Source organism: Lissotriton helveticus, chromosome 1_1, assembly GCF_964261635.1.
Source record: "Lissotriton helveticus chromosome 1_1, aLisHel1.1, whole genome shotgun sequence".
Classification (NCBI taxonomy): domain Eukaryota; kingdom Metazoa; phylum Chordata; class Amphibia; order Caudata; family Salamandridae; genus Lissotriton; species Lissotriton helveticus.
In genome coordinates, this window is record NC_136057.1 from 1,274,494,691 (window position 1) to 1,274,520,446 (window position 25,756).

At 51.2% G+C, this 25,756-nt stretch overlaps 1 protein-coding gene across 6 annotated transcripts in view; it reads right to left on the minus strand.

The window, feature by feature from the left end:
- Window positions 1-25,756, minus strand: part of KMT2E (lysine methyltransferase 2E (inactive)) — a 2,078,550-nt gene that overhangs the window by 261,811 nt on the left and 1,790,983 nt on the right. For all 6 annotated transcript variants that reach the window (XM_078680502.1, XM_078680521.1, XM_078680476.1 and 3 more), the window contains one exon: window positions 8,737-8,793. In XM_078680502.1, the coding sequence (XP_078536628.1) occupies window positions 8,737-8,793 (57 nt within the window). The remainder of the gene's footprint in view (window positions 1-8,736; window positions 8,794-25,756) is intronic.

Here is a 25,756-nt window from a genome sequence, read left to right on the forward strand (position 1 = left end):
TTGGGGAGAGACGTCTCAGATACGGAATGGTCGGCCTTGTGGCGGGACGTGTCGAAGTTTAATCATTCGCTCCACTTGCGGGAGGCTCACCTCAAGACACTTACGCAGTGGTATATGTGCCCGACTCGGCTTCACCGCATTTACCCGTCCACGTCTGACCTATGCTGGAGGGGATGTGGGCTACTTGGGGACTTCCGCCACATCTGGTGGGACTGCCCGGTGATCAGGCCGTTTTGGGAGGAGATTCTCTCGCATATCAGGGACATCCTTCATTATCCCATAGAGGATGATATTGCCTTTGTTCTGCTGGGACTGCGTGAACCTGGCCTGGAACATCAGACCCGGGCCGACAAGAAGATTTTGTGGCTATGCCTGGGCGCTGCCAAGCTTACGCTGGCGGCTGCCTGGAAGCGGAGGGAAGCACCGGCAATATCTCTGTGGCATGCTCGACTCTGGAAGCTTCTAAGCATGGAGAGGATGGCGGACATCTTCCTAGGTAAATTCGAGAACTTTCAATTCCAATGGGGCCCGTTAGTTGACTTCCTATCCAAAGGTCTGCCCTCCGCTGTGTGTCCGGCTTCCTTGAGGTCGCTGCATCTATTTCAGGTTTAGTTTGGGGGAAGAATGTGTGAGTATGTGTGATGGGGCCACCACCATGGGGGGGGGTGGGGGGAAGGGGGGGGGACGTTGTTAATTTCTTGTTCTGGTCATTCTGGGTGCTTACTGCTTACTGCTGGGTCCATAGCTGTATGGTTGTGATATACAGAGCATAGGAATGGGGACTCTTCCCCTTGGCACCCACCTCGATCGATGTTGCTGCTGGCTTCGCCGAACTGTTGGTGCTGTGGATATGCTCACGTGGCACGGACTTGTTATGCCATCAGTGGGGATACTGCTCATGATTCAGTGCCCTTGCAAGGCGGACTATGTAATGCCTAGATTACCTTTATTTGTGTTATTGGTTGTACTTAAACTGCAAAATAAAAATTTTACAAAAAAAAAAATGTTTTCTTTTATGGTGAGCAATTTTACCGAATAAAGATATATATTCAGTAAGGGTGAATTACCTATACCACAGGCAGTGTTTTGCAGGCATGGCACACAGGGGTGTGTGCCATGTCAACACTTCATTTTTCTCTCCACCAAGACTAGCAGGCTGCACTACAGTTTGCATGAGCTTGGTGAGGGTCCCTTAGGGTGACACAATTCGTGGTGTAGCCCTTAGAAACCCTCTTTAGGTCCAATGCCCTATGTACCAGGGCACCATTTACCAGGGTCTTGCATTGCGCATAAAGTGGTACCAATTGTGGAACAATGGTACAGTTTAGAGAAAGAACAATGGTATTGGGGACCTGGTTAGCATGAACCCAGTACATGTTAAGTCAAAGTTGCATCAGTTACCAGGTAAAAAACGGACGGGTACAGCAACAAAAAAACTGTTCCCTACAGACAGTGATTTATCATGTCTGTTATGTGAATGTTTAGGTTCTGAGTCTCTACCCTCCTCCACACTACATGCCACAGAAGCCTTTGACTGCGTGCCCTCGTCATCCTAAGAGTCAAGGGAGGAAACAGCTTAATTGGCTCAGTTTGCACAGCCACAGAATTATGGGTCCCAGAACTCCAATGGCAAACCACCCAAACCCTACAGTTGTGGTCCAATAGCCCATGTCGGCTCTTTGGCCTCTTGAGCGGTGCCATACAGAAATGCACTGCTTTAAATGGGCCTGGCCTGCTGGTCTTAAGAATAGAACACCTCATGCACTGCAATGGAAGTACTTCCTGGGGGATGGACTAAAATGTTAGAGCTTGTAGAGCACTCATATCAACCGGGTGGGTATCTTGGCGCTTTAACAAGGGGGTGCAGTCCCGGTTGAAGCCTATTGGAAGAGGCAAGTTTCCCGTTTCCTGCTGAATTCTAGGAGTGAGCTGGTGGCTATAATTTGAAGGGGGAGTTTGTCAAGCCTTTAAGTGCTAGCTACTAGAAAGCATGGTCGTAGTCTTGCGGGACGGGGTAAGAAGCCAGCTGGCAGACTGAAGGTGTCTGGTGGGAGTGTGAAAGCTGAAGTAGTTGTTTAGGTAGGTGGGACGTAGGTTGTACAGTGTCTCATACATGTGAATGAGTTCATGGAACTTGATGATGGGGAGCCAGCGGAGGTCCTTGAAGTGAGTGGAAAAGTGTGTGCGGGGTGGGAGTTGGAGTGCGAGTCTTGCAGCTGTGTTCTGGATTTTCTGGAGTCTCTTGGTTAATGAGCAGCGATTAACATATTACCTAATAATAATAATACTATCAAGCAATATTTTAAAAAAGGTTGAGGCAAAGCGCTTCTTATAAATATATTTTTTACTTATGAATACAGGTAGGTTAGTACCGGAACTTGGATGAAGGTTATAAAGTTCTATAATTTAAAAAGATATAGATTTATATAAACACATGCCACCTCGGCTCAAAATCTCTAATTCAATAGGTCACTATCTCTTGAGTAGACACACACTCAAGAAATCCCAACACATACACAGAGGTACAAATAAAATGTTAACAAATCAGATACGGATATAAGTTAGTAACATATCAATAAAGAGAGCAAAAGAAGTTACACACAACACTCGTGCCGGCCACGCCCCCTTCTTGCCTACAAAAGCGCGCGCTGATTGAGAGCGCTGCACTTATCAGAACCCCTCCTGAGGAGAAAAGCCGGGAGCCACATACTCGTTTTTAAAAATTTGATTGTCACATAATTCTGTGTTTTTAACTTCACTTACCCCCCTGGGCAGTCTTCATTTCCACTAGTCGACACCCCGCTCAGCTGTCTGAAAGCTGCTGCGGGCGAGTGTTGATTTCATTTCCTGACGCCATCCCTGGCCTAGTGGACTCGCCCACTCGTGCCGGCCACGCCCCCTTCTTGCCTACAAAAGCGCGCGCTGATTGAGAGCGCTGCACTTATCAGAACCCCTCCTGAGGCGAAAAGCCGGGAGCCACATACTCGTTTTTAAAAATTTGATTGTCACATAACTCTGTGTTTTAACTTCACTTACCCCCCTGGGCAGTCTTCATTTCCACTAGTCGACACCCCGCTCAGCTGTCTGAAAGCTGCCGCGGGCGAGTGTTGATTTCATTTCCTGACGCCATCCCTGGCCTAGTGGACACGCCCACTCGTGCCGGCCACTCCCCTGCTCTCATCTGACTCTACTCCATAAAATATGCTCACCCACCGGACGCGCAGCGGACGCGACGATTGCGCGCCGAAGGTGCGCTTAATGCAAGCTCGTCTGCACTCGTCCACGCCCGGCCGGGTCCAGGGGCCATGTCCCCCGGCACGTCTGGGAGCGACAGACATGTATACAGTTCCAGCTTCCTACATCAGCAGCGTCCGCCGACTTCACTTAGCTGCGGCGTCCCCAGACACCCCCTGGAGATCCCTCGTTGCTGTGCACACTGTAATTCTGAGTTGAGTATTAAAACCACTACTGTCAGATCGGAAGTAAAGGAATACTCCATGTTCCTGCTTAATTGCAGGTCTCTAGTAAAACACTGCTTAGAAATATCTTTGATACTAGATGAATACTCACCGGATGTAATTTTTTTGACCGAAACATGGTTAAACCAAGATTCTCAACCAGACCTGGCACAGGCCATTATTCCAGGCTATCAGATAGCGCGGGCTGATCGACCGCTGGGCAGAGGCGGCGGCCTGGCGATCATTTATAAAGAGAGCTATGTCTGCCGCTGCCTAGTGGAGGAGATTGAGGACTGCGAAAATCTCTCTTTTGCAGTCGAGTTTTCCCCTAATACCAGCTTCACTGGGATTCTCATCTACCGCCCCCATGGAACCATTGGACAATTTAACACCTCTCTGCTTTCAGTGGCCTCCCAAATGGTCGTCTCTCCCTCCAATTTTACCATACTGGGAGATCTTAACATCCATTTTGACGACCGGTTGGATTCCACGGCACTAGAGATGATGTCAAGCCTGGCTGCCATCCAATTGGAGCAATTAGTCCCCTCTGCTACACATGAAAAGGGGCATCTGCTTGATCCCATTTTCAGTAATAACGACCAGCTTAAGGTGGGTACTATCAGTAGCCTCCCTTGGTCGGACCATTTCCTGATAGCATTTTCCTGGACTTCGGTCAAATCTCCCCTATCCTCCTTCATACCCCGGAAAATTCGAAATTGGTCTAAACTTCCGATCGACAATTGGATGAAGGTTCTTGGCACTACTAGCCCCACTTTTTCTCACGATCCAGCGGCTAATAATATTAAATATGATGAATGGATAACCACCTCTCTTGACTCGGTTCTCCCTTTACACCCATCTAAGTCAAAAAGGCAAAACAAATCAGCCCCGTGGTATACAGAAGAACTCAGAACTAAAAAGCGTCTGTGTAAGAGACAAGAGAGGAAATGGCGCATGACCTATAACCCTGCTGAAAAAGCCAGCTACAGGGAAACTATCAGGAATTATAAACTGGCCATAAAAATCTCACAAGCAGCTTATTACAATGATAGAATAACAGCGGCTAACTCTAAGCCGAAAGAAATTTATCGTATTGTAAACTCCCTGATAAAACCCGCCTTGCCTCTCACAGACAACAGGAGCTCAACATCCAAATGTGACGAGTTGGTAGACTTCTTCTCTCAGAAAGTGAATAAAATCTACCACTCCTTTCTGAACCCCCCCACTGACTCGCCCTCTCAGCACCTGGATTCAGCTCGGGATAGCGACAACAGGTTGGAGTCCCTTCCCTTGTTGAAACTGGAAACTTTGGAGAGCCTCGCTCAACTAATAAAAACCGGCTCTCCGTGTGACCCTGCTCCACCGGGCTCACTGGGGCTGGCCAGCAAAATTATTCTCCCTACTCTTCTGGAATTACTGAATTCGTCCATACTAAGCGGGACGGTACCAGTGACCTGGAAACATGCTATGGTACGGGCCCTTCTAAAAAAACCTTTCCTTGATCCAGCTAACCCAGGCAACTACCGCCCGATCTCCCTGCTCCCTTGGACAGCAAAAATCCTGGAGAAGCACGTCAATACCATTCTGACGACGTTCCTCGAGGAAAACCACCTCCTCGATCTTCTCAGACGGGTTTTCGCCCAAAACATGGGACGGAGACCGCCCTACTGGCCGTAACTGAGGAGGCGAGACGGATCTTGGATCGGGGGGGGGGGGGTCAGTGGCAGTGATCCTCCTCGATCTGAGCGCCGCGTTTGACACGGTACATCATAAAATTCTGCTGAACCGTCTCGCCGACCTAGGAGTGGCCGGAGAAGCCCTGGTCTGGTTCGAATCTTTTCTTTCGGACAGAACCTTCCAGGTCTTCGACGGCATCTCCGTATCATCTAGTAGGCCTCTGGGGTGTGGAGTCCCGCAGGGCTCATCCTTGAGCCCCACGCTCTTCAACGCATACATGAGGCCGCTGGCTGGGATTGTTCGTCCGCATGGTGTTAATATCATCTCCTATGCGGACGACACCCAGCTGGTGGTCTCCCTTGCACCGAAGAGCGGCCTTCTTTCACCACCCAATCTAGCGGCATGCCTGGAGGATGTAAAAAGCTGGATGACGAGCTCGTGTCTGAAACTCAACAACGATAAAACCGAGCTCATGCTCCTGGGCCCGGCGGCCCCCTCTGCTTTGGAGCTGATATGGCCCACAAGCATGGGTGCTGCCCCACCCCCGAGGGATAACATCAAAAGTCTGGGAGTATGGCTCGATAAATCGTTGAGCCTTAACACACAGGCCACCAAGGTGTCGGCTACCTGTTTCGGCCTCCTCAGGGTGATTAAAAAAATTCTCCCCCTTCTTCCACCCGAGGCCAGACAAATAATTATACAGGGCCTTGTCCAATCCCGTCTGGATTTTAATAATGCACTATATCTTGGGGCACCAGACTATACTCTACAGAAACTTCAGCGCACCCAAAATTGTGCAGCCCGTGTGCTATTGGGAATCCCTCGGAGGACCCCTATAAACAAGCATTTGCAATGCAATGGGTCTCGCATTAGGAAAGTTTGAGCTATTGGTATTGTAAATGGCAAAGTTTTTATTTATGTTTTTTTTTTAAATAGCTAAATTAATAGCTTTGTCATTTACAATGCCAATAGTTATAACTTTCGCAAATGTGATACCTATAGCATTTGTAATGCAATATGTTTTGTATTTACATAACTTACATGGCATCCCAGAAGCGCAACCGCGCTACGCCGCCGGCCTGCGACCAGGAAGTCAGGCAGGCCGGGCGGGACAACCGGAAACAGGAAGTAGGAGGGCGGGAGCCTACCCGCCTCCCACGGAAGAGCCGGAAGAGCCGCGATTGTTTGCAGCACCGGAGCAGGCAGGAGCCTACCCTGCGCCCCGGTGCCGAAGAAGGGAGGAAGAGTCCTGCTGCCGGTGAGTGGGGCTTCGCTTTGTGGCTGGCCTGCGAGGGCGGGGGGGCATGTGTGTGTGCGCGCGCGGCGGCGGGCTGTGTATGTGTGTGAGCATGCGTGCGTGCGTGCGTCTTGGAGTCTGTGTGTATGCGTGTGTGACTGTGGGGGAGGAGGAGGGGGTTGCCTGTCTGGGTGCCTGCGTGTCTGTGTAAGTGCGTGTGCGCGCGCGCGTGTGTGTGTGTGTCTGTCTGTGTGCATGCATGCATGCGCGTTAGGCTGGGAGTATGGGAGGGCGGCGCAGGACGGAACGTGCGCGTTCGCGCACACGAATCCAGCCTGAAAAAGCTTGTGCACCCTCTTGTCCTCCTTCCCCCCAGACTGATCGCTATACGTCTCCAGCTGGACACATGCATCCTTGCGGATGCATTTTGCCAGCGAGACCCAAAAAGGAAAGGCGGCAGGCAGGGCTGCAGTCTTATCTGGAGACTTAGGACTTTCCAAACAGACGCATTTCAGACGACAAATACACTGGGATTTACGAATGCGCCCTGTTTCCTCACTCACAATAACAGTTCAGGTGGCAGGATACAGCAAACACAAAACAGATATTTGTACATGAGAAAGCTTTAGATCTTATAGGTTTCGGTAAACACGCCGACAGATGTCTATCGCCGCAGGTGCATTGTTCACAGGTGACCTCTTCCTTCTTAACCAATCGCAAACATGTATCTCAAGTGGCCGAAACGTAAACTTCCATCCGTACAAACACGACGCACGACAACTCAGATTGTTGTTATCTTGACAAATAATTGCGCTTGTTTGATCTCAAATAAACACACAATTCCTGAAGGCCGCGGATTCGCGCACATTTCTGAAGTATCCGTGAATGGTTTTCAGCTCTCTTTACATTGCACGTTAGACCTTCAGAATCCTGAGTGTCGGACAGGAAAAAACAAACTGGAAAGGCAAAGCAAGAGGAGCAAGAGGAGCACACAGAACACAACATAAACTAAATGTAATGAAGCCTGCTCTCTGTGCTTCAGTGCTACAAAGTATTCAAAAAGCGCTATAGATACATGCTACCTATTATTGTTGCTATTATTCAAATAGTGTATTGATAAATGTATCCAATGTTTCTCCTACTTTTTTTAATACGTTTTTCGATGAACATTTTATTTTAATGTCCTTTCTTGCTAAGAAGAATTCGTTGTTCCTGTCAAATATTCTTAATATATGGTAACTGTCTAGCAACCGCGCTACGCCGCCGGCCTGCGACCAGGAAGTCAGGCAGGCCGGGCGGGACAACCGGAAACAGGAAGTAGGAGGGCGGGAGCCTACCCCGCCTCCCACGGAAGAGCCGGAAGAGCCGCGATTGTTTTCAGCACCGGAGCAGGCAGGAGCCTACCCTGCGCCCCGGTGCCGAAGAAGGGAGGAAGAGTCCTGCTGCCGGTGAGTGGGGCTTGGCTGGCCTGCGAGGGCGGGGGGGCATGTGTGTGTGCGCGCGCGCGGCGACGGGCTGTGTATGTGTGTGAGCATGCGTGCGTGCGTGCGTCTTGGAGTCTGTGTGTATGCGTGTGTGACTGTGGGGGAGGAGGAGGGGGTTGCCTGTCTGGGTGCCTGCGTGTCTGTGTAAGTGCGTGTGCGCACGCGTGTGTGTGTGTGTGTGTGTGTGTGTCTGTCTGTGTGCATGCATGCATGCGCGTTAGGCTGGGAGTATGGGAGGGCGGCGCAGGACAGAACGTGCGCGTTCGCGCACACGAATCCAGCCTGAAAAAGCTCGTGCACCCTCTTGTCCTCCTTCCCCCCAGACTGATCGCTATACGTCTCCAGCTGGACACATGCATCCTTGCAGGATGCATTGCCAGCGAGACCCAAAAATGGCCTAAGAACCCTACACTGGCTACCTGTCAGGGATAGAGTGAAGTTTAAGGCTCTATGCATTGCCCATCAGACTTTCTGGAAAATGAGCCCAGAAATCAACCGTGCCTTGATCTCTCCTTATCTGCCCAACAAGGCACTCCGTTCCTCAACTGCTTCATTAGCCAAAATTCCCAGAATCTTTAGAGCCAGAGCAGGAGGACGCTCATTCTCGTATAATGTGTCTAAACTCTGGAATTCCCTCCCTCTAAAGATGCGAGACAACCCCAATCTAACCAGCTTCCGGAAACAACTTAAAACTTTCCTCTTTAGCAATTAGTAACCTTTAGAGGGTACCTTCTGTTCAGTGTCAGCGCCTGGACACCTCAGGGCAATTGTTGCGCTTTATAAATATTATTTTCATTTCATTTCATTTCACACAACAAGATTTTACCATTAATATAGCAAAGAAATCAATGAAGTAACTTTCATATTATATTAATTTTACCTCATGCATACAAATTCTTCTCTTTATTTCTGGTGAACTTTCAGGAGACGAAATAGTCTGTAAAAGATAGAAGTGAAGTTTTACCTATAATATTCCAGCATATTTTTAGTGGTTTTACGTTCTCTACAGTCAGTATTTGGTCTAAGGGAAACAATTAAAAAAAAAATAAGCTGAGTAGGATTATCATTACTACTAACGTTACAATACCAGTTATGTTTACATAAAAGCTACCATTTCTCACTGCCATTAGTAGTTGTATCTTTATAAACCTTTACCACCTAACGGTATCTGCAGATACATGTGGAGATGCAACACATTTGGTCGTCCTTAAAAGGGGATCAGCATCAAACAACCGTGTCAATGTCTCACATAAAAGTCCAACCTCTCCATGTTTTCATTTTAAAATGTAAAATGCAGAATGGTTTGTTAAAGTAATTGATAGCCGATTTCTTTAGTTATTTTGCAAATTTTTCTTTGACTGAAAAATTTGATAAACTAAACTTATGAGTACAAAGCGACAATTCAGAACCCAGCATTTTAATAAATGTTCAGTCAACAAGTGTAAAGTTACAGAATAAAGACCGTCAGGAACTCACTGCTAATATTGATACACCAATCATACCATGTAACCGTGATGTGTTTTAATGATGCTGGAATTCTATACAATACTCTACTGGTCCATGATTGGAGAATTCGTTGTTATATTGAACATATAAGGCACTCGCCTCATCCTCCCATAGGGATTTTAGGCACTATGAAGATGGAAGCCCACACCTGATGACAAATAGCAGCAGAGATAACAGCAGATTGGGTATCTTTCTAAAGTGAGGAAGACATGAAATCAACAAAACTGGCCAGAGAAGTAGCTCATAATGGTGCAGCCGGTGCTGAGGTACCAGGACTTAGAGATGGGAATGGAACTAAAGTCCAGCACGGTTTCAGTACATAGAGTCAGACCCCTCTGATTGTTTTTTTTTTTTTTTTTTGCGAGTGCACACCCAGGGCCTGGATCTATATTTACTATTCACCTAGTGGAGTGGAGGTACGTGTGTAGTACTACCAAGAAGACCAAAGCAGGTCCCAGGCAGGTGCTCGCACAGCCAGAATGATCTGTGACTACAGTTATTGTCTGAACTGGGGTGGCAGAGTGGGCTAAAGAACGGTGATGGATTAAACCCAGATCTTTTGACTGGGTGTGAGTGTTTGATTGATTCAGATGCTCCGTCCATCACCACCCCCTTTTGTACTGCTGAGACTACAGTGAAGCAGCAGCAAAAATACAGAGGCTGCTAGTATGAGCGAGTGGAGATGTTTTGTAATTACATGACTGTACTGTCAATCACCAATGAGAAAACAGTACAGCTGTAGCCACAACCAGGATGGCGCCTTGGTGAAAAATGCATCATAAAAGATTGGGAGATGAGTGACAGCAAAGCAACACAAATAACCTTCTTAGCAAATGCCTCTGCAAAAGCCCACACTTTGTAAAAAGAAGAATATCGGCAAAGTAAGACCAAAAGGTGTTCAAATATTTACTAAAGTCTTATCCAAAGGAAATCCCTGACTGAAATTAACAATAGCTGAAAAGAGATGTATTTTTCTGTAATATGTAAAAAAAAAAAAATCAAAATACATAATGTAGGAAGGTAGATCCCTGACTATGGTTGCCCCCAACTTTTTGCCTGGTGTTTTGCTGGTTTTCTGACTTAGTTGACCTGGGGCCCTGCTATTCAGTACCCCAGGCCTACTGCTCTCTCTGTAAAATGGATTCCATGTACCTTAGGTACATATCTAATTGGATACTGAGTCACCTTATCAGTCCCTGTACAGTGTACCTTAGGTACCCAGGGCATAGGTGTACCCAGGGCCTACCAGGGGCTGCAGCATGTATTATGCCACCCCTGGCTGACCATCCAAATCTGACACAACTGGCTGCACGACAGCTGGGGCAAGGTGGTGTAATCACCCTTTGCTTTAGATATAGTATACCTCTATCTAACCCTAAAATGGGCACATGTATTCCTATCAGTCACTCCTATGGCAGGCCTTAACAATACTGAAGGCAGAGTGCTTGGAATCATGTGAGATGGTGCTCTGGCATGAGCTGAGCCCGTTTGCAGCTTGCGGAACCAAGTCCTAATAGCTGTTCCATGATAACGCATACCATATACTCTTAAGTGCATTATAATCCTCGCGGTTATATGCCAACTCTGGTATCGCTTTATCAAAACATGTCGAGTAAGGTGTCATACGAATTGGAATACTAACCCCTCGCCAATTCTGGCGACGGGGTTAGCATTCCACCCTTCTAGAGGGACACGACATGTATGTAGCTGTAACCCCGGTTAAAGTTAACTCAAGCCTCAGCTCCACAAAATGGATGCTGCCACCGAGACACAAGTCTGCCCTCCTGCTGCTGGGAGTCCTTCCAGCAACGGAGGCCTGGACAAAGGGTTTCCTGTCAGGGGCGGTGCCAGCACCATCCCAGACAGGATTTTGTGTATCCCAGGTAGGCAGGGCTTTAGAGGAAGGTGACTGCAAGTGGCACCCCGGTGCTCACTGTGCATAGGCCGGCTTGAACCAGTTCCAGGGGCACTCCAGCCCCTGATCTGGGGAAAAGCCCGGCAAAGGAGAGGGGTGTAACCACCCCCCTCCTAGTCCCACCCATAGGGCAGGACTTAGTCGCGTGCCAGCCCCCTTTCTCAGGATAAAGGCAGGAGCAGGCCCCCTTCCAGAGCAGATCATCTTTGAATCCTGAAACTACTTTCTACGAAAGGAACTCAAGACTTCTTCCTAAGATTTCTCCCTTGTGACTAAGGAGTAGTCACCCTGCACCCGCAGGCACCATCCAAGCATCGCGGTTTGCTGTAAGTCTCTCCTCCGGATCAAGACTGCCCAGCTCGACGAGAACCGGCTTCCCTGGCACCTCTGACCTCTACCTGCATCATCAGCCCAGCTGAGATTCGTGGGTGTGACGAGACCTCGAGGGACCGGCCATCTTCAAGACTGCACAACGCTTGCCCAGCACGACCACCGAGTGACCCTCGCCTAAGTGCTTTGGGGTCCGAGAAGCCCCAACCCTGAGCAGCTCCAGCACCGAAGTACAGCCCCCTTGCATCCACGAGATCTGCGTGGGGCCCTTCTGCTCTTTGCTGCTCACCGCGTTGTCCAGGTCACTTGCCCGTTGGCTAGTGGCCCTTTTGACGACGAACTACGACGACAACACCGCTGGTCTGGTTGCTCCAGACTGGCCCTTGCTCCCCTCCAACAGAGGAGCACCCCGGACCCTCCTGGTCCACTCCAGACGCCATCTTGAGTCCACCGCGTGGGCTTGCATTTGCCAAGAGTTGTTGCCCCAATCCTGGGTCCAGCGACGTCGACAGCAGATACCACCGTGGGACAGCTCGCACCTCCATCCTGGTCGCCGACAACGCCTCCTGGTCCGAGAGACTGCAGAGTCCAGCGTCGCCCACTCACCTGGTCGAGGTGACTTCGTCCGGTGCCACTCTGGTGCCCACCTAATCACTGGCTAGTGATTCAGAACTTGGTCCCCTCTGCTTACAGGTCTCCTTCTTCATCGATCCAGGCTTGGATCACCACGAACTTCTTCACTGGTCGCCTGCCAGCAACGTCTTCTTTCAGGCTCCATAGACTGCAACGAGGATTCCCGACGTCTTTTCAGACCTATGCAGCCGCAGCCCCTGGGCTAGGTAACCTAAGCATTTCGGTGCTCCAGCATAGCTTAACTATCTAAGTGTCAGGATCCTTTGTCGTTTCAGCTCTACCTAGTCGGGTTCGCCCGAGAACACTAACTTTGCTTTTACTAGCCTCCATAGACTTTTTCCCGCCTTACGCGTGAGAGTTCCCACTCTGCACACGACGTCCCTAGGCCTCCTGCTTGTAATCTAAAGGTTCAGTAGTCCAGTCCTAGCGATCCCAAAGCCTATGAGAATAGTTACTTACCTGCTAGTAATTCGCATTCCACTTTTGTAGTATATGGTTTTTCGTGCCCCTCTGGCATTTGTGTAAATTGTGCGACTTTAAGTATTTCTTTGAGAGTTTTGTTGTGTGCTTAGCTCCCTGTCTCATAAAGAGCCAGGGTAGTCTTGTTATAAATAAATATACTTTATTTTTCATAACAACTTGTGTGGTGTCCTTTCACTTGGTGTTCAAGGGGTAAATGTGATGGTAAAACAGCTGGCTTAACACGCCCTCTAGAGTTTAGCCTAAAGACTGCACGTGTCCATGCTACTAGGATAGCTGGTCTATCAGGTTGACTTACGACCAAACATCAATAAGGGTTGTTTGGACTGATACAAAGTGTTCACTAGAATAGTGAACATTATATATCAGGCCAACTTCTCACACATCACACAAAACTATTTAGGAAACAACTTGTACTAAACATTGCAGGAAACAAAATATTATGGTCGACTTACAAACCTACAAAGGGTTCCTTTCTTCATTTGAGTCTCATTGTACAAGTTACTTACCTTCGGTAATGGTGTATCTGGTAGAGACAATTCTACCCGCAGATTCCTTAAAGTAGAATTATCCCCAGGCGTGAGACTGGATCCGAAAAATATTTCTATTCCCAGCATCTCTGCGCGTCGGGGGGCGGTACCGCGTGACTCCGCCCTGATGTCCGCGGGCGTGATGTCAGCGAGGTCACATAAGCCCCACCCAGGTACGCTGGCATCAGTTTTCTTTCTGCGCCACAACGCGGAGCCATCACAAACAAAAACTGTGAGAATATGGGAACAGTGTGCGAAACAGCAGACAAACAGAAAGGAAAGAAGTGAATGGAGGGGGAACAGCCCATTCGGGAAAGTGCCAGGCACCGTGGCACCGAAAGTCATAGAAGGGAAGAGCAGTCACAGCCACTGCAAAGCAACCCCGCAAACAAATACAACATTCTCCCTGGAGACAGGAAAAGCATATGAAAAAACTGTGCAGCAGACGAAGAAGCCTGCAACCACAGCCCATTAACAGTGAAAGACAGAAGAGCAACAAAAATGTACCCCAAGACAACACCACCAGGGAGAGTTGTGTCCCCTGAAAGGAGCCAAGGCTGAGGCCCAGCCAAGAGACCTCAACTCAGAGGACTGCACCAGAGTGTAGGGACGCAGGAGCACCCATGAACCTACCAGTCACGTACCAGAAAGGAGGAATGGATGCAAACCCACAAAACAAGCATCCCGCTAGGAGTGAAAGAGTGTGGAAGAGCAAGCTAAAGGCCCTCGCAGAGCGGGGAGGAAGGGGGGGTTGTCAAGGAATCTGCGGCTAGAATCGTCTCCACCAGATACACCGTTACAGAAGGTAATTAACTTGTACATCTGCTAGAGACTACTAGCCGCAGATTCCTTAACGTAGAATAGATACCCTAGCCATACCCACGGGGAAGGAGGGTCTGCGAGAGGACACCACCAGCCTGGATATAACAGAGGGTCCCATAAGGGACGAGTCCGACAGACGGGCGAGGAGCCCTGTCCCCCCAGGCAAGGGGAACCCCTACAGTCAGAACGCCACAGATCCCAAGGGGGATGAGGAAAGAAGAAAGGAATAAAGAAGAGGAAGCCCGTTCACACTCCGCAGAGGAAACCGGGGCAAGGCAAGCGGAGGCCGAAGCACCCCACGCCTACATAAGGCAACAAAAACCCTCATCCAGGGCCAAGGCAAGGAAGAGGAAGAAGATCAACCTAGAAACACCAAGGAGACGAGGCAGAACGAAGGCAAATCCCCCCTCCCCCTTTCCTCCCTACCGGGAACACATCCCACCACAGATAGAAGTCAATAGAGCAGACAGGACAGCGCCTACAGCAATACAGCAGGGAGAAGCAGAAAGAGCAGCCAGGGGACACCCAGGAAGACCGGGCAGGGTGCGCCTGAAAGAGGGAGGAACAGAAATCCATCTCAGCCCCAGGACAGAGAGCCAGAAGGCGAAGAAGGCCCCGGACACACCTCAGGAAGGGGTCCGCACACACAACACAAAAAGACGTGGAACCAGAGCCATGACGCCAGGCCGCCGACGGCAGGGCAGACCAGGCTAACAGCGCAGTGACTCCGGAGAAGGGTACCCCGGGGCGCCGCAAAAGGCATTCCGACCACCTACAAGGGAATTGCACCTGCAACGTACTTAAACGCCAGGGAGAGCAGAGACCCGAAGGCAACCACAACTTCTAAGCACAGAACAAGCTATATAACAGCTACCACTACCCCATCTGGGGTATGTTAGTTCCAAGACATGGGAATCCTCTTAGGAAGAAACTTCTGCAGCAGAGGACAACAGAAAGAACCGCGGGGAAAAAGCACCGCCGAAGGCTTGTCAAGCAGCCAAAACCAAACGACAGAAGGCCTAATCTCAGGGCCAACCTGGTGCAGATAATCCAAGCAAAAACACACAGCAAAAAGGGCCGGCCAGCAGCCAACAGAGCCACAGTCCCAATAAAAGAGGACTCGTAGGCACATGAATCACACAGATCACACATCTGGGACGACCCGCCCCAAGGAAAGAACAACTCCCAAGAACCAGATCAACCTACAGGTCACTGAGGGTGGGAGAAGGAGGAGGAGGAGGAGGCCCAAGCCCCGCCAAGAACCTCCGGATGGCAGAGTCTGCCATCGAAGGGAAGATCCACCGGCCGTTCCCGAACATTTTCCGGGAACACACTGTCCCGAAGCCAAGCATGGTGGTGAAGGGCAACGAAGACGCCATGGCACGACCAAGCACCTCCGAGATGTCCAGAGCGGAGCCAAGAATAAACGCCGCCAGCTCCCGGCCACCTAACGCGTGGTGCCGCAAGTCAACACCAGCACCCTCCTGACAAGCTGCAGATCCAAGGGAATCCACCGAGACCCACAAGCAAGAGGTGGCCCTAGCCAACACACAAAAAGTGTTAAGGGCCCGCAGAGCCGCACTGGTCGAAGCAAACAAATTGCGTCCCAAGAATCCAGCCAACGGGCCTCCCGTGATGGTGGAGACAACAGCGACGGCAGGGAGGGAAAGGAGGTCCGCAAAAGGGGCCCACTGGCTGAGGGATGGAGGGAAAGGCACACTGGGTCACACGGTCCTGGAAGGTGCCGGTGCAGAAGGTGTTGGGCTACCGGATCCCCCGTGGCGGGGTGCCCCCAAGGCCCCTTCAGAGAAGAACCGAGCGAACCCTCAAAGGTAAGCAGCAGCTCCCTCCCACCAGAGCCCTGGTGAAGAACCTCCAAAAGATGATCATCGGGGGAAATAAGCAGCCGGATCACCCATGCGCAGAATTACCACAGCCGGGGAAACCGAGCAAGCGAAGGCCGCACTCGCCTCCGTAGGGCCCCGCTGTGGGGAAAGCAGCTCCTCTGTTGGCGACGGCTTTAAGCTAAAGCAGCCATCCCCTAAGCCAATCGGAGTGGGGAAAGGCCAGGTCCGGAAGGGAGAAAGAGGCGCCGAGGAATGGGGGACCTGTGGTTCCTCCGGCAAAAACTGCAGCCGTGGTGACTGTGAGGAGCCGGCCTTTGATGACGCCGGGGGAAAAAAGCCACGACGCGGCGGCTCGTCTCCGGCGAGGACGACACCAGCAGGCGCCCAACCTCCGGGGAAGAGCGGACATCCGAAGACGAGTCCACGACCTGACGCCTGTCTGGTGCTGTAGAATCAGCAACCTGGAGCAGGGCGTCGTCCTCGTTCAGGCAGACAGGCCTCCGCCACATCACAGAGCGCCGGAGACCAGGGCAGGGCCGGAGCAGAGGCGGCTAAGGGACGGCGCCGGAACGGCGCCTGCTCGACCTCCGGGGCAGCCACCTGCGTGGAGGGACGAGAGGCACCAGAGGAGTGGGAAAGAGCCCCCTGTCAGCCTCGGCCCATTAGTGGGCGAGGGGGGCCCGCCGAACCCCACGGCGACGCCAAGGCTGACTCGAACGCCTGCAAGGTAACCGCCTGCGCGGAGGGACGAGAGGCACCCAGGGAGTGACAGGGAGACCCACGCCAGCCTCGACCCACGAGGGGACGAGAGGGGTCCGCCGACCCCTGTGGCGCCGTCAAGGCTGACTCGACCTCCGACGAAGTGGCCACCAGCGCAGAGGGAAGCGAGGGGCCCGGGGGAGGGACGAGGGGTCCCCCGCCAGCCTCGGCCCATGACAGACCAGGAGGGTCCGCCGACCCTCTTGGCACGGCCAGGGCCAGCAGCTGCCGGAGGAGGAGCCAGCGGGGCCTGCAAAGCCACCACACATGTCTCCATCTGGGATCTTGACGCCCCTCACCGGGAAACGGTGGATAGGAGGACGATACGCGGGGCGCATCACCCGCAGAGGCTGGAAACCGGCCCTTGGGGACAAACTGCGACACTTACCGACAGGGGAGCGGCGCTCTTGCGGCAAAGGAGAGGGATGAGGGTGACGACAATGACGGCTGCTTCAAAAACGTTCCGCAGAAGCTGATCGAGGTGACGGAGCCGACCTGGACATGCGAGCCGAGAGAAGTTTCATCCAGCGCTCCCGCCGCGACTTCGGCTTCAACCGATGGCACGCCTTGCAGTCAGTGGAGCTGTGATCTTCCCCCAAACACCACATGCAAATGAGGTGAGAGTCAGTCGCCAACATCAGGCGTCCACAAGACGAACACGTTTTAAAGCCCGAAGGCCTCCGCAAACTGTTGCCACAAATCACTACTCAATAGCGAAGGGAAAGGCCTAAACAGGCCCATAGCACAAACCGGATCCACGTTGCACGCCGGGTTGGGGCTTATGTGACCTCGCTGACGTCACACCCGGGGAAGACGTCAGAGCGGAGTCACACGGTACCGCCCCCCCGGCGTGCAGAGAGGCTGGGAAAAGAAAACTTTTCCGGATCCAGTCTCACACCTGGGGATAATTCTACATTATCTCCGGCTAGTAGGCTCTATCAGATTACTTTCTCTAATATGCTACACGTAGAAAATACCTTCTTGTGTAAATGTCCTCTTTTTATAAAGACCATATGCTGCATTTTCCAGTGTTTATGGTGTCAGCAAATATGGGGACTGAAACACAAGGAAATATTACAATTTGACGCAAATCCCACAGCTGGGAAAGCAATGATTTGAAGCCTTGTCTCAAAGTTTCACAGACCCTATATTTTAGCCGTAAAAACCACATGTACTGGCATAAAATGCTTTATTTTTATTTAACTAATCAGCTTACTGGATTGAGACAGGTGCACATGATTTTAGGTTCCAGCATAATTTACTGAGAAAGTAAATTTCAAACTTGAGATCAACTACTTTTCGCAGTACCAGGTCTAGGCAATGGGTAAAGTGAATGGGGTCTCCATTTTATATGAATCACTGCATTTAATTTGCCAACTTTCTTATAATTGGTACTCAGGAATAGAATGGAATAGGGTACTTATGCTCTTTTTGGTGGATGTTCTACTAACCCCAGATTCCTCACATTATGAAGATCCCCAGCAGCCACCATGGATCAGGAGACTTTTCTTCAGTAATTCCCTTGAGCGTAGGTAGGTAGTGTAGTGTGGCTCAGCGTTGGAATTGTCCTACTGCAGGGCACCTGTGCAGTCACCACCTTCGTGCGCTGATGCCATCGGATGTGGATACTTAGAAATCAGGTTGTGTCAGTGTGCATATCTCTAAGATGATGTCTGTTAAACATGGGCTAGGAGACTCTATTCTATTAAACAGAGAGGATAGTGGGTCAGTGAGGAATCATTGGTTAGAAAGACTTTCCACTAGAAAGAGAGTTACCAAAGGTAAGTAACTTGTTCTTCTGAAATCTTCTAACCACAGAATACTCAACTTATGAATGGATGACAAAGCAGTACCTCCTCAGGTGGTGGGTCTGTCGAATGGCTCAGAACAGGAAATCCTGTAGGACAGATCTGCAAAGTGCCCCTCATACCAGACCTGTCTATCCAGACAGTAAAGCTTAGTGAACGTGTGATTTATGCCCAAGTAGCAGGGGCACTAGGTGGCGCACAGCCAAGATGGCCGCACACCTGTGAGGCCATGGTGGCCTGGCGAGATGAATCCTTCAGTTATGCTTAATTACCACTAAAGATCAGCCTGGACGACTGGGATCCGCATGCTGACATGTAACTGCACGTGTAGTGAAAAAATCTCGGCTCGCAAAGAAGCGGCGGCGCACCTAGAGCAGGTGGAAAGTGCTGGGGGAGCGCGGAGCAGTGGCCGTCGTTCTCTGAGACGGTGCGTTGAGCTGCTGGAGGCCCGGGGATCCAAGGTGGAGCCAGGCATCACACTCCGCATAAGCTGATATGCGTGCGCTGTGGTGGTGTGCGGAGGGCGAAACGACAAACCACCTAGACTCTACGAGAACATTAAGCAGAGGTGAGCCTCGATCGGGCTAGGCGGGGGAACTATGAAGGGAAAAAGAAGAGGCATTGGCACCCTCTATATCCGCCATTCGAGGCACGGGTGGAAGATTGTCCGAGGGAGCCTCGATCTGCACAGCGTGCCCGCCTCGGATGAGGCTGCTTGGCCCGATGCTGGTTCTGGGGTGAGAGGTGTGAGATATATCCCTACCAGGCGAGCAGCCATTTTAAGTGAATCATAAGCGCCCGCTGCATTGCCTCAAACTGTACCCTCCCGAGCCGTGCTGGGCCTGCTGCAAAGAAACCCTTGGTCCCTGCAAACTGAACGTGCCAGAAATATAAGATAATCAGAGGACACACATGAACACGCTGGGGGACGGGAAAATCGGACCCCGAGAGCAGTGGGGCTGTGCACGCATCCAGGTGGGGCAGAGGGTGGCAGACCCAGATGCTGCCTGAGGCATAGATATTAGCGCACATACATTGCGACCTCACGCAGACAAGACTAGCAGCAATACAGTGAGTGGATCTCCACGCGCTCTGGACACAGTTGGCTGCCCGCGACTAGAGGAAGACAAGCCTGCAGGACACCGGAGGCCCTAGTTTGTTTTTGTGGCCTAACGCTCCACATTCACCCACTTTGAAGTGGGACCAGCTCTCCAGCCTTTGGCCCCCTGCCTCCAGAGACATCGCAGCTGGTTCTGGCGTAGGCGAGCCAGAGCTAGCAAGACACTAAACTACTAGAGGTTGGAACTGGTAGCGCGCTAGAATAGTCAGCCCGTGCCACGCCATCTTCTGACGACGGGGGGGTGGGGGGGTTCAAAATCACCCACCAGCAGGATGGGAAAACCTGATGACCGCCAGCCCCGTCTCACCTTTGACAACAAGAAAACATCCACCAGGTTCTCCTCTGTGGACTCCAACTCTGCCAGCATGGAGCAGTCTCGCGCCTCCTCACCAGCCCAGGAGGACGAAGTGAAAATGCTACTTCTCGTCATGAAACACAGTCTAAATGACCTGTCGGGGAAGATGGACACCATGAATAACAGACTTGACTTCCTCGTGCAAAAGGTAGACAAACATAATGTCCAAATTAAAGAAGCGGATCGGCGGATATCGGACAACGACGATGCCACGATTTAGATACAGAAGCAGGTATCGCACACGAACAACATTGTAAAAGTTATAGCAGCAAAAAAGGACGATTTGGAGGCCAAAAGTCGCCTCAATAATGTCCGCATTCTTGGAATACCAGAAAGCACCAATACTGGCCTTAAGGAGGAGTTTGTGGAGCGGCTGTTGGTCACCACATTTGGAGCGGAATCCTTTTCGGCACACATGGTGGTGGAAAGAGTGCACCACTCTCTGGGTCCCCGGCCACCCTCCCAGGAAGCGCCCCACGACCCATAATAGCCAGTTTGCTAAATTACTGGGCCCAGGATGTGGCCCTTCGTAAAGCCTGTGAGACCAAAAACCTGCACTTCCAAGGGAATTAATACACTATCTATCTGGACTTCACTGTGGCTGTGCAGGAGGCCCAAAAGAAGTTTCTGCCAGTAAAGCTCAAACTACGAAAATCTCAGATTGAATATGCCCTAAAGTATCCTGCGAAGCTCCGGATATCCCACGATGGCAAACAGATCGTCTGCAACAATCCACAAGGGGAAGACTTTCTCAAAGCTATACAGCGAAGAACACCGCGACAGGAACGCCCATCTAGATCACCTTCTCTGACAGAAGATTAACTAGATTGTAAAACATTTTTCAAACTGGTTGGTGTGGGGCGGGTGTAGGCCCTCTCTATGTGAGAGGAATCTGAAAATGCCCGCTAAACTGCCGAAATCCGGATGCCCTGACTACCACGGAAGGATCTATGCAGCTGTTCGGCACTTCCCATCTAGTGGCACTGCCTCCAGTCCGGGTCTACTGTGAGCAGCTAAGTGCCCTTTTGGGCGAAATGTGTTAATGGTATATTTGGATTGTGAACGCAATTGTTTGTTTTTCCTCTTTTTAAACACCAACAGCAAAGGTCCAAATAAATGGACTATACTTGCCACCAATGGCACTTTCAAGGGGCACCTGTCAGGGATGCCCACTATCCCCTCTACTTTTTGCTCTAGCAATGGAGCCATTGGCTGCCAAAATCAGACAGCACCATGCTGAGAAGGGGCTACGATGTTTCTTGCGCCCCGTGCTCATATCCTTCTACATAGACGACGTCACGCTCTTCGTGAAGGACCCACGACATAATCTGAACCCACTACTCAGGGAATCTGTTAGATTTGGTGGCAAATCAGGGATACACATAAACTGAGCCAAATCCCAGGTTTTCCCATTGACCGCGGCTGACATACCATTCGATATAGAGTATCCAATAACTTGGTGCACTGATGAAGTGTGATATTTGGGGATCACGATTTCAGCGGAAAGGGAGGAACTAATGAGACTGAATTATGGGCGTGTCATGCACCACATTACTGGATGCATGGCCCGGTGGATTGCACTCCCCTTGACCACGGCGGGCCGCATGCACAAGTTACTACTTGTGTAACGATATATCTGTAAGAGACATTAGTTAGTGATAGATTCCTTACCTTAGAATATCCCCAGGTGTCAGACTGGATATGAAACATTTGCGTAGCAATATCCCTGCGCGTCGGTAGGCGTCGTCCACGGCTCCACGTCCGTCGTTGGCGTCGTTAGCGCCGGAATGATGTCGTCGGAGTACTTAGACGCCGCCCTCGCGCGCTGACATCAGTTCTTATACACAGCTTTTCCGCGCCAGATACGCAGAGCCATAATAGAACCAACACTGGTGCCATGAAACTAGGGCCCTGAAAGGGGATGACCTTAACCCTAGATATCGGTTTGCAGAACGGGGAGGATGGGTTGGTCGGTAAGGAATCTATCACTAACTAATGTCTCTTACAGATATATCGTTACACAAGTAGTAACTTGTGCATCTGAAAGACACACGTTAGTGATAGATTCCTTACCTTAGAATAGATATCCCAGCAATACCAACCCCGGTGGTGGGTCTGCAAACCAATAATCACACCAGAAAGTCCAGGAGGACGGAACAGCCAAAGCAGCCATCACTCCGGACTTGACTATCCAGGCAGTAGTGTCTCGCGAACGTGTGCAGCGAGGCCCACGTAGCTGCCTGACAAACGTCCTACAAGGGGATTCCTCGGCCCGAGGCAGTAGTAGTCGCCATGGCCCGAGTGGAGTGGGCCCTCAGCCCAACAGGAGGTTCCTTTTTAGCCAAGGAGTAACACGCCTGGATGCACAACACGATCCGCCGAGAGATGGTCCGTTTGTGAACCGCCCATCCTTTCTTAGCGCCCACGTAACCAACAAAGAGTTGGTCATCCACCTGGTACTGGCGTGTGCGATCCAGATAGTAAGAGAGCACACGTTTTGGGTCCAGACGGTGGAGCCTCTCTTCCTCTTTCGAGGGATGCGGAGGCGGAAAGAAGGTGGGCAAGGTGATGGACTGCCCAATGTGGAAGGCTGTGACTACCTTGGGCAGGAAAGAGGGTCTTGCCCGCAACACAACCTTGTCCGGATGGACAGAAAGGAAAGGAGGTTTGGAAGAAAGAGCCTGGAGCTCACGAACTCTCCTGGCAGAGGTGATGGCAACCAGGAAAGCAGTCTTCAGAGTAAGAAGACGGAGAGGACAGTTATGAAGTGGCTCAAAGGGAGCGCACATCAGATAAGTAAGTACAAGGTTCAAGTCCCCCTGAGGCATCACGAATGGAACAGGAGGGAACATGTGTGTGATGCCCTTCAAAAACCTATTTACAATCGGGGACTTGAACAAAGATGGCTGATCAGGTAGCCTTTAGAAGGCGAAAAGGGCAGAAAGGTAGCCCTTGATAGTGCCCAGAGCAGAGCCCTGCTGGGCAAGGGAAAGAAGGAAGAGGAGAACCTCAGAAAGGGGGGCAGAGAGTGGATCCACAGCATTTGCTGTGCACCATGCCACAAATCTGTTCCATCTGCAGGCATATACAGACTTTGTGGAGGGACGCCTGGCAGCCAGAATGATATTACAGACTTCAGGAGGCAAGTCAAATGGCCTCAACTGTCGCCGCTTAATCTCCAAGCTTGTAGGTGGAGACTGGACAGGTTCGGGTGGAGGACCGTCCCCTGCTGCTGCGACAGAAGGTCCTCCTGAAGAGGCAGACGAATCGGGGGATCAACAGACATGCTGAGTAGCTCTGGATACCAATATCTTCGTGCCCAGTCCGGAGCCACAAGGATAACCTGGGCCCGGTCGTGCCTGATCTTCTTCAGCACTCTGGGCAGAAGTGGTATAGGCGGAAAGGCGTACAATAGACCGCAACTCCACTCGCGACGAAAATAGTCTCCGAGCGAGTGCCGCCTTGGAAATTCCAACGCGCAGAACTGATGATATTGCGCTTTCTCTTCTGTGGCGAATAGATCTAACCAAGGCTCTCCCTACTGCTGAAAGAGACCTTGCGCCACGTCCAAATTCAGACGCCATTCGTGATCCATCATGCACCGACGGCTGAGTACGTCCGCCCTGGCGTTCAGAGAACCTGTCAGGTGTTGAACCACCAGGGTCACGCCCTGATGTTACAGCCACTGCCAGAGGCGTAGAGCCTCCTGGCATAGGGTCCACAACCCCACCCCGCCCTGTTTGTTGCAGTACCACATGGCAGTGGTATTGTCCGTTAACACCTGCACTACACTCCCCCGGACAGAGGGGAGGAATGCCTTCAGTGCAAGCCGGATCGCCCGCAGCTCCAGAAGGTTGATGTGGAGCTGGGACTCCGCCGGAGACCAGAGGCCTCTGATCTACGCCTCTCCCATGTGGCCCCCCCAGCCCTGGAGGGACGCGTCCGTCACAACTACGTGCTCCGGTTGGGGTAGGGAGAGGGATCTGCCGCTGACCCAATCGCGGTCCGTGAGCCACCACTGCAACTGTCTTGCAGTGCCCTCCGAGATCAAGACATGGTCGGACAAGTCGCCCTGATGCTGGGCCCACTGAAACTTCAGGTCCCACTGCAGAGCCCGCATCCGCCACCTGGCGTGATGCACCAGAAGGATGCAGGAGGCCATCAGCCCCAGAAGCCGCAGCGTCAATCTGACCGAGACTCGGGATAAAGGCTGAAAGATCGGAATCAGAGCCTGAATATCCCAAACCCGCTGTTCGGGAGCATAATCCCGAAACTGCGCCGAGTCTAGAACCGCTCCGATGAAGAGGAGCTTCTGAGAGGGACACAGGTGTGACTTCGGCACATTGATGGAGAACCCCAGCAGGTGCAGGAGGTCGGCCGTAGTCTGGAGGTGGGTGACGACTGTGAGAAGTTGGCCTGATATATGATGTTCACTAGTTCTAGTGACCACCTTGTATCAGTCCAAGCAACCCTTATGGTGATTGGTTGTAAGCAACTTTATAGACCAGCTATCCTAATGGTAGCGTGGACAAAGCAGTCTTAGGCTAAACTCTTTTGGCATGTGAAGCCGGCTGTATTACCATATGTAACCCCTTGAACACCAAGTGAAAGGACACCACACAGGATATATATTCAAAATATATATGTATTTATTACTACAAATAGTCCCCTGAACTCTTTATGAGCACAAGAGCAAACATGTTAAAACAATTCAATTGATAAGTATACAAAAGTTGCACAAATATGGATAGGCCCTGGTGGCCCCTAAAACCATATACTAAAGAAGTGGTATAAGTACCACGAGTCGAAAGGAAGTAAGGCCTAGGGCCTTGGGAATCGCTGGGGCTATACTGTACTAACGTAAGTTAGGAACTAGGAGGCCCACGGGATCTGGTTTGCAGTGCGCAAAGTTAGGAGCAATTTACATTGAAGTCAATGGATGCGTAAAAGTTAAAAAGGTGAAGGTAGGAAGTCTTCCGGTCAGTCTAGAACTTAACCCTTTGTAATCTGGACACTAGGAGTGTTAAACTACTCGGGGGCACCGGAGTGCCAGCGTTACCTCACCCACAGGAAGCGGGTGCAGTGGTGCCAAAGTGTGTCGGGATTCTGCAGGAGTTCAGATGGAGCCTTGGAGTGTTAATGCTGCAGGCGAACTGATGTGAAGAGTTCCGGTGGATCCAAGGGTGGATCTGAAGTGATGAAGACCTGAAAGCAGAGGGGACAATGTTCACAGTCACTAGCCAGTGACCGGCGGAGAACCAGGAAGGAACCAGGCGTTGTCGGGTGCCAACAGGTGATGTCGTGAAGCTTGTCTCTTCAGCCACGTGGACCAGGCGACGATGACGACGACCAGGATTCACTCACGAGCTGTCCTACGTAGGATCTAGTTGATGGCGGTGTCAGCTTCTTGATCGGAGCAAACAGGCCTTGGCTAATGCAAGCCACGCAGGAAACAAAGAAGGCTTCTCACTCTAACCAGCAAGGTCAGAGGGGTTGCTGCTTTTGGGAGCAGCAAGGGCCAGTCTGGAGCAACCAGACCAGCGGTGGAAAGTTGTTGTTTGGTCGCCAAAATGGCCACTAGCCAACGGACTAGTAACCGGAAGGCGCGTCGAGTGGAACAAAGCAAAAGGGCCCCACGCAGATCTCGTGAGAGTTGGAGGGCTGGTCCTTGGTGCAATTGTAGCTCGGTGGTGGGGCTTTTCAAGACCCCAAGCACAGTGGTGAGGGTGCCTCAGGTTCTGCGCAGTCAGCTTCTCGTGGACTTTCCAAGAGGTCCGGTCCCACGTCTCAGGTCG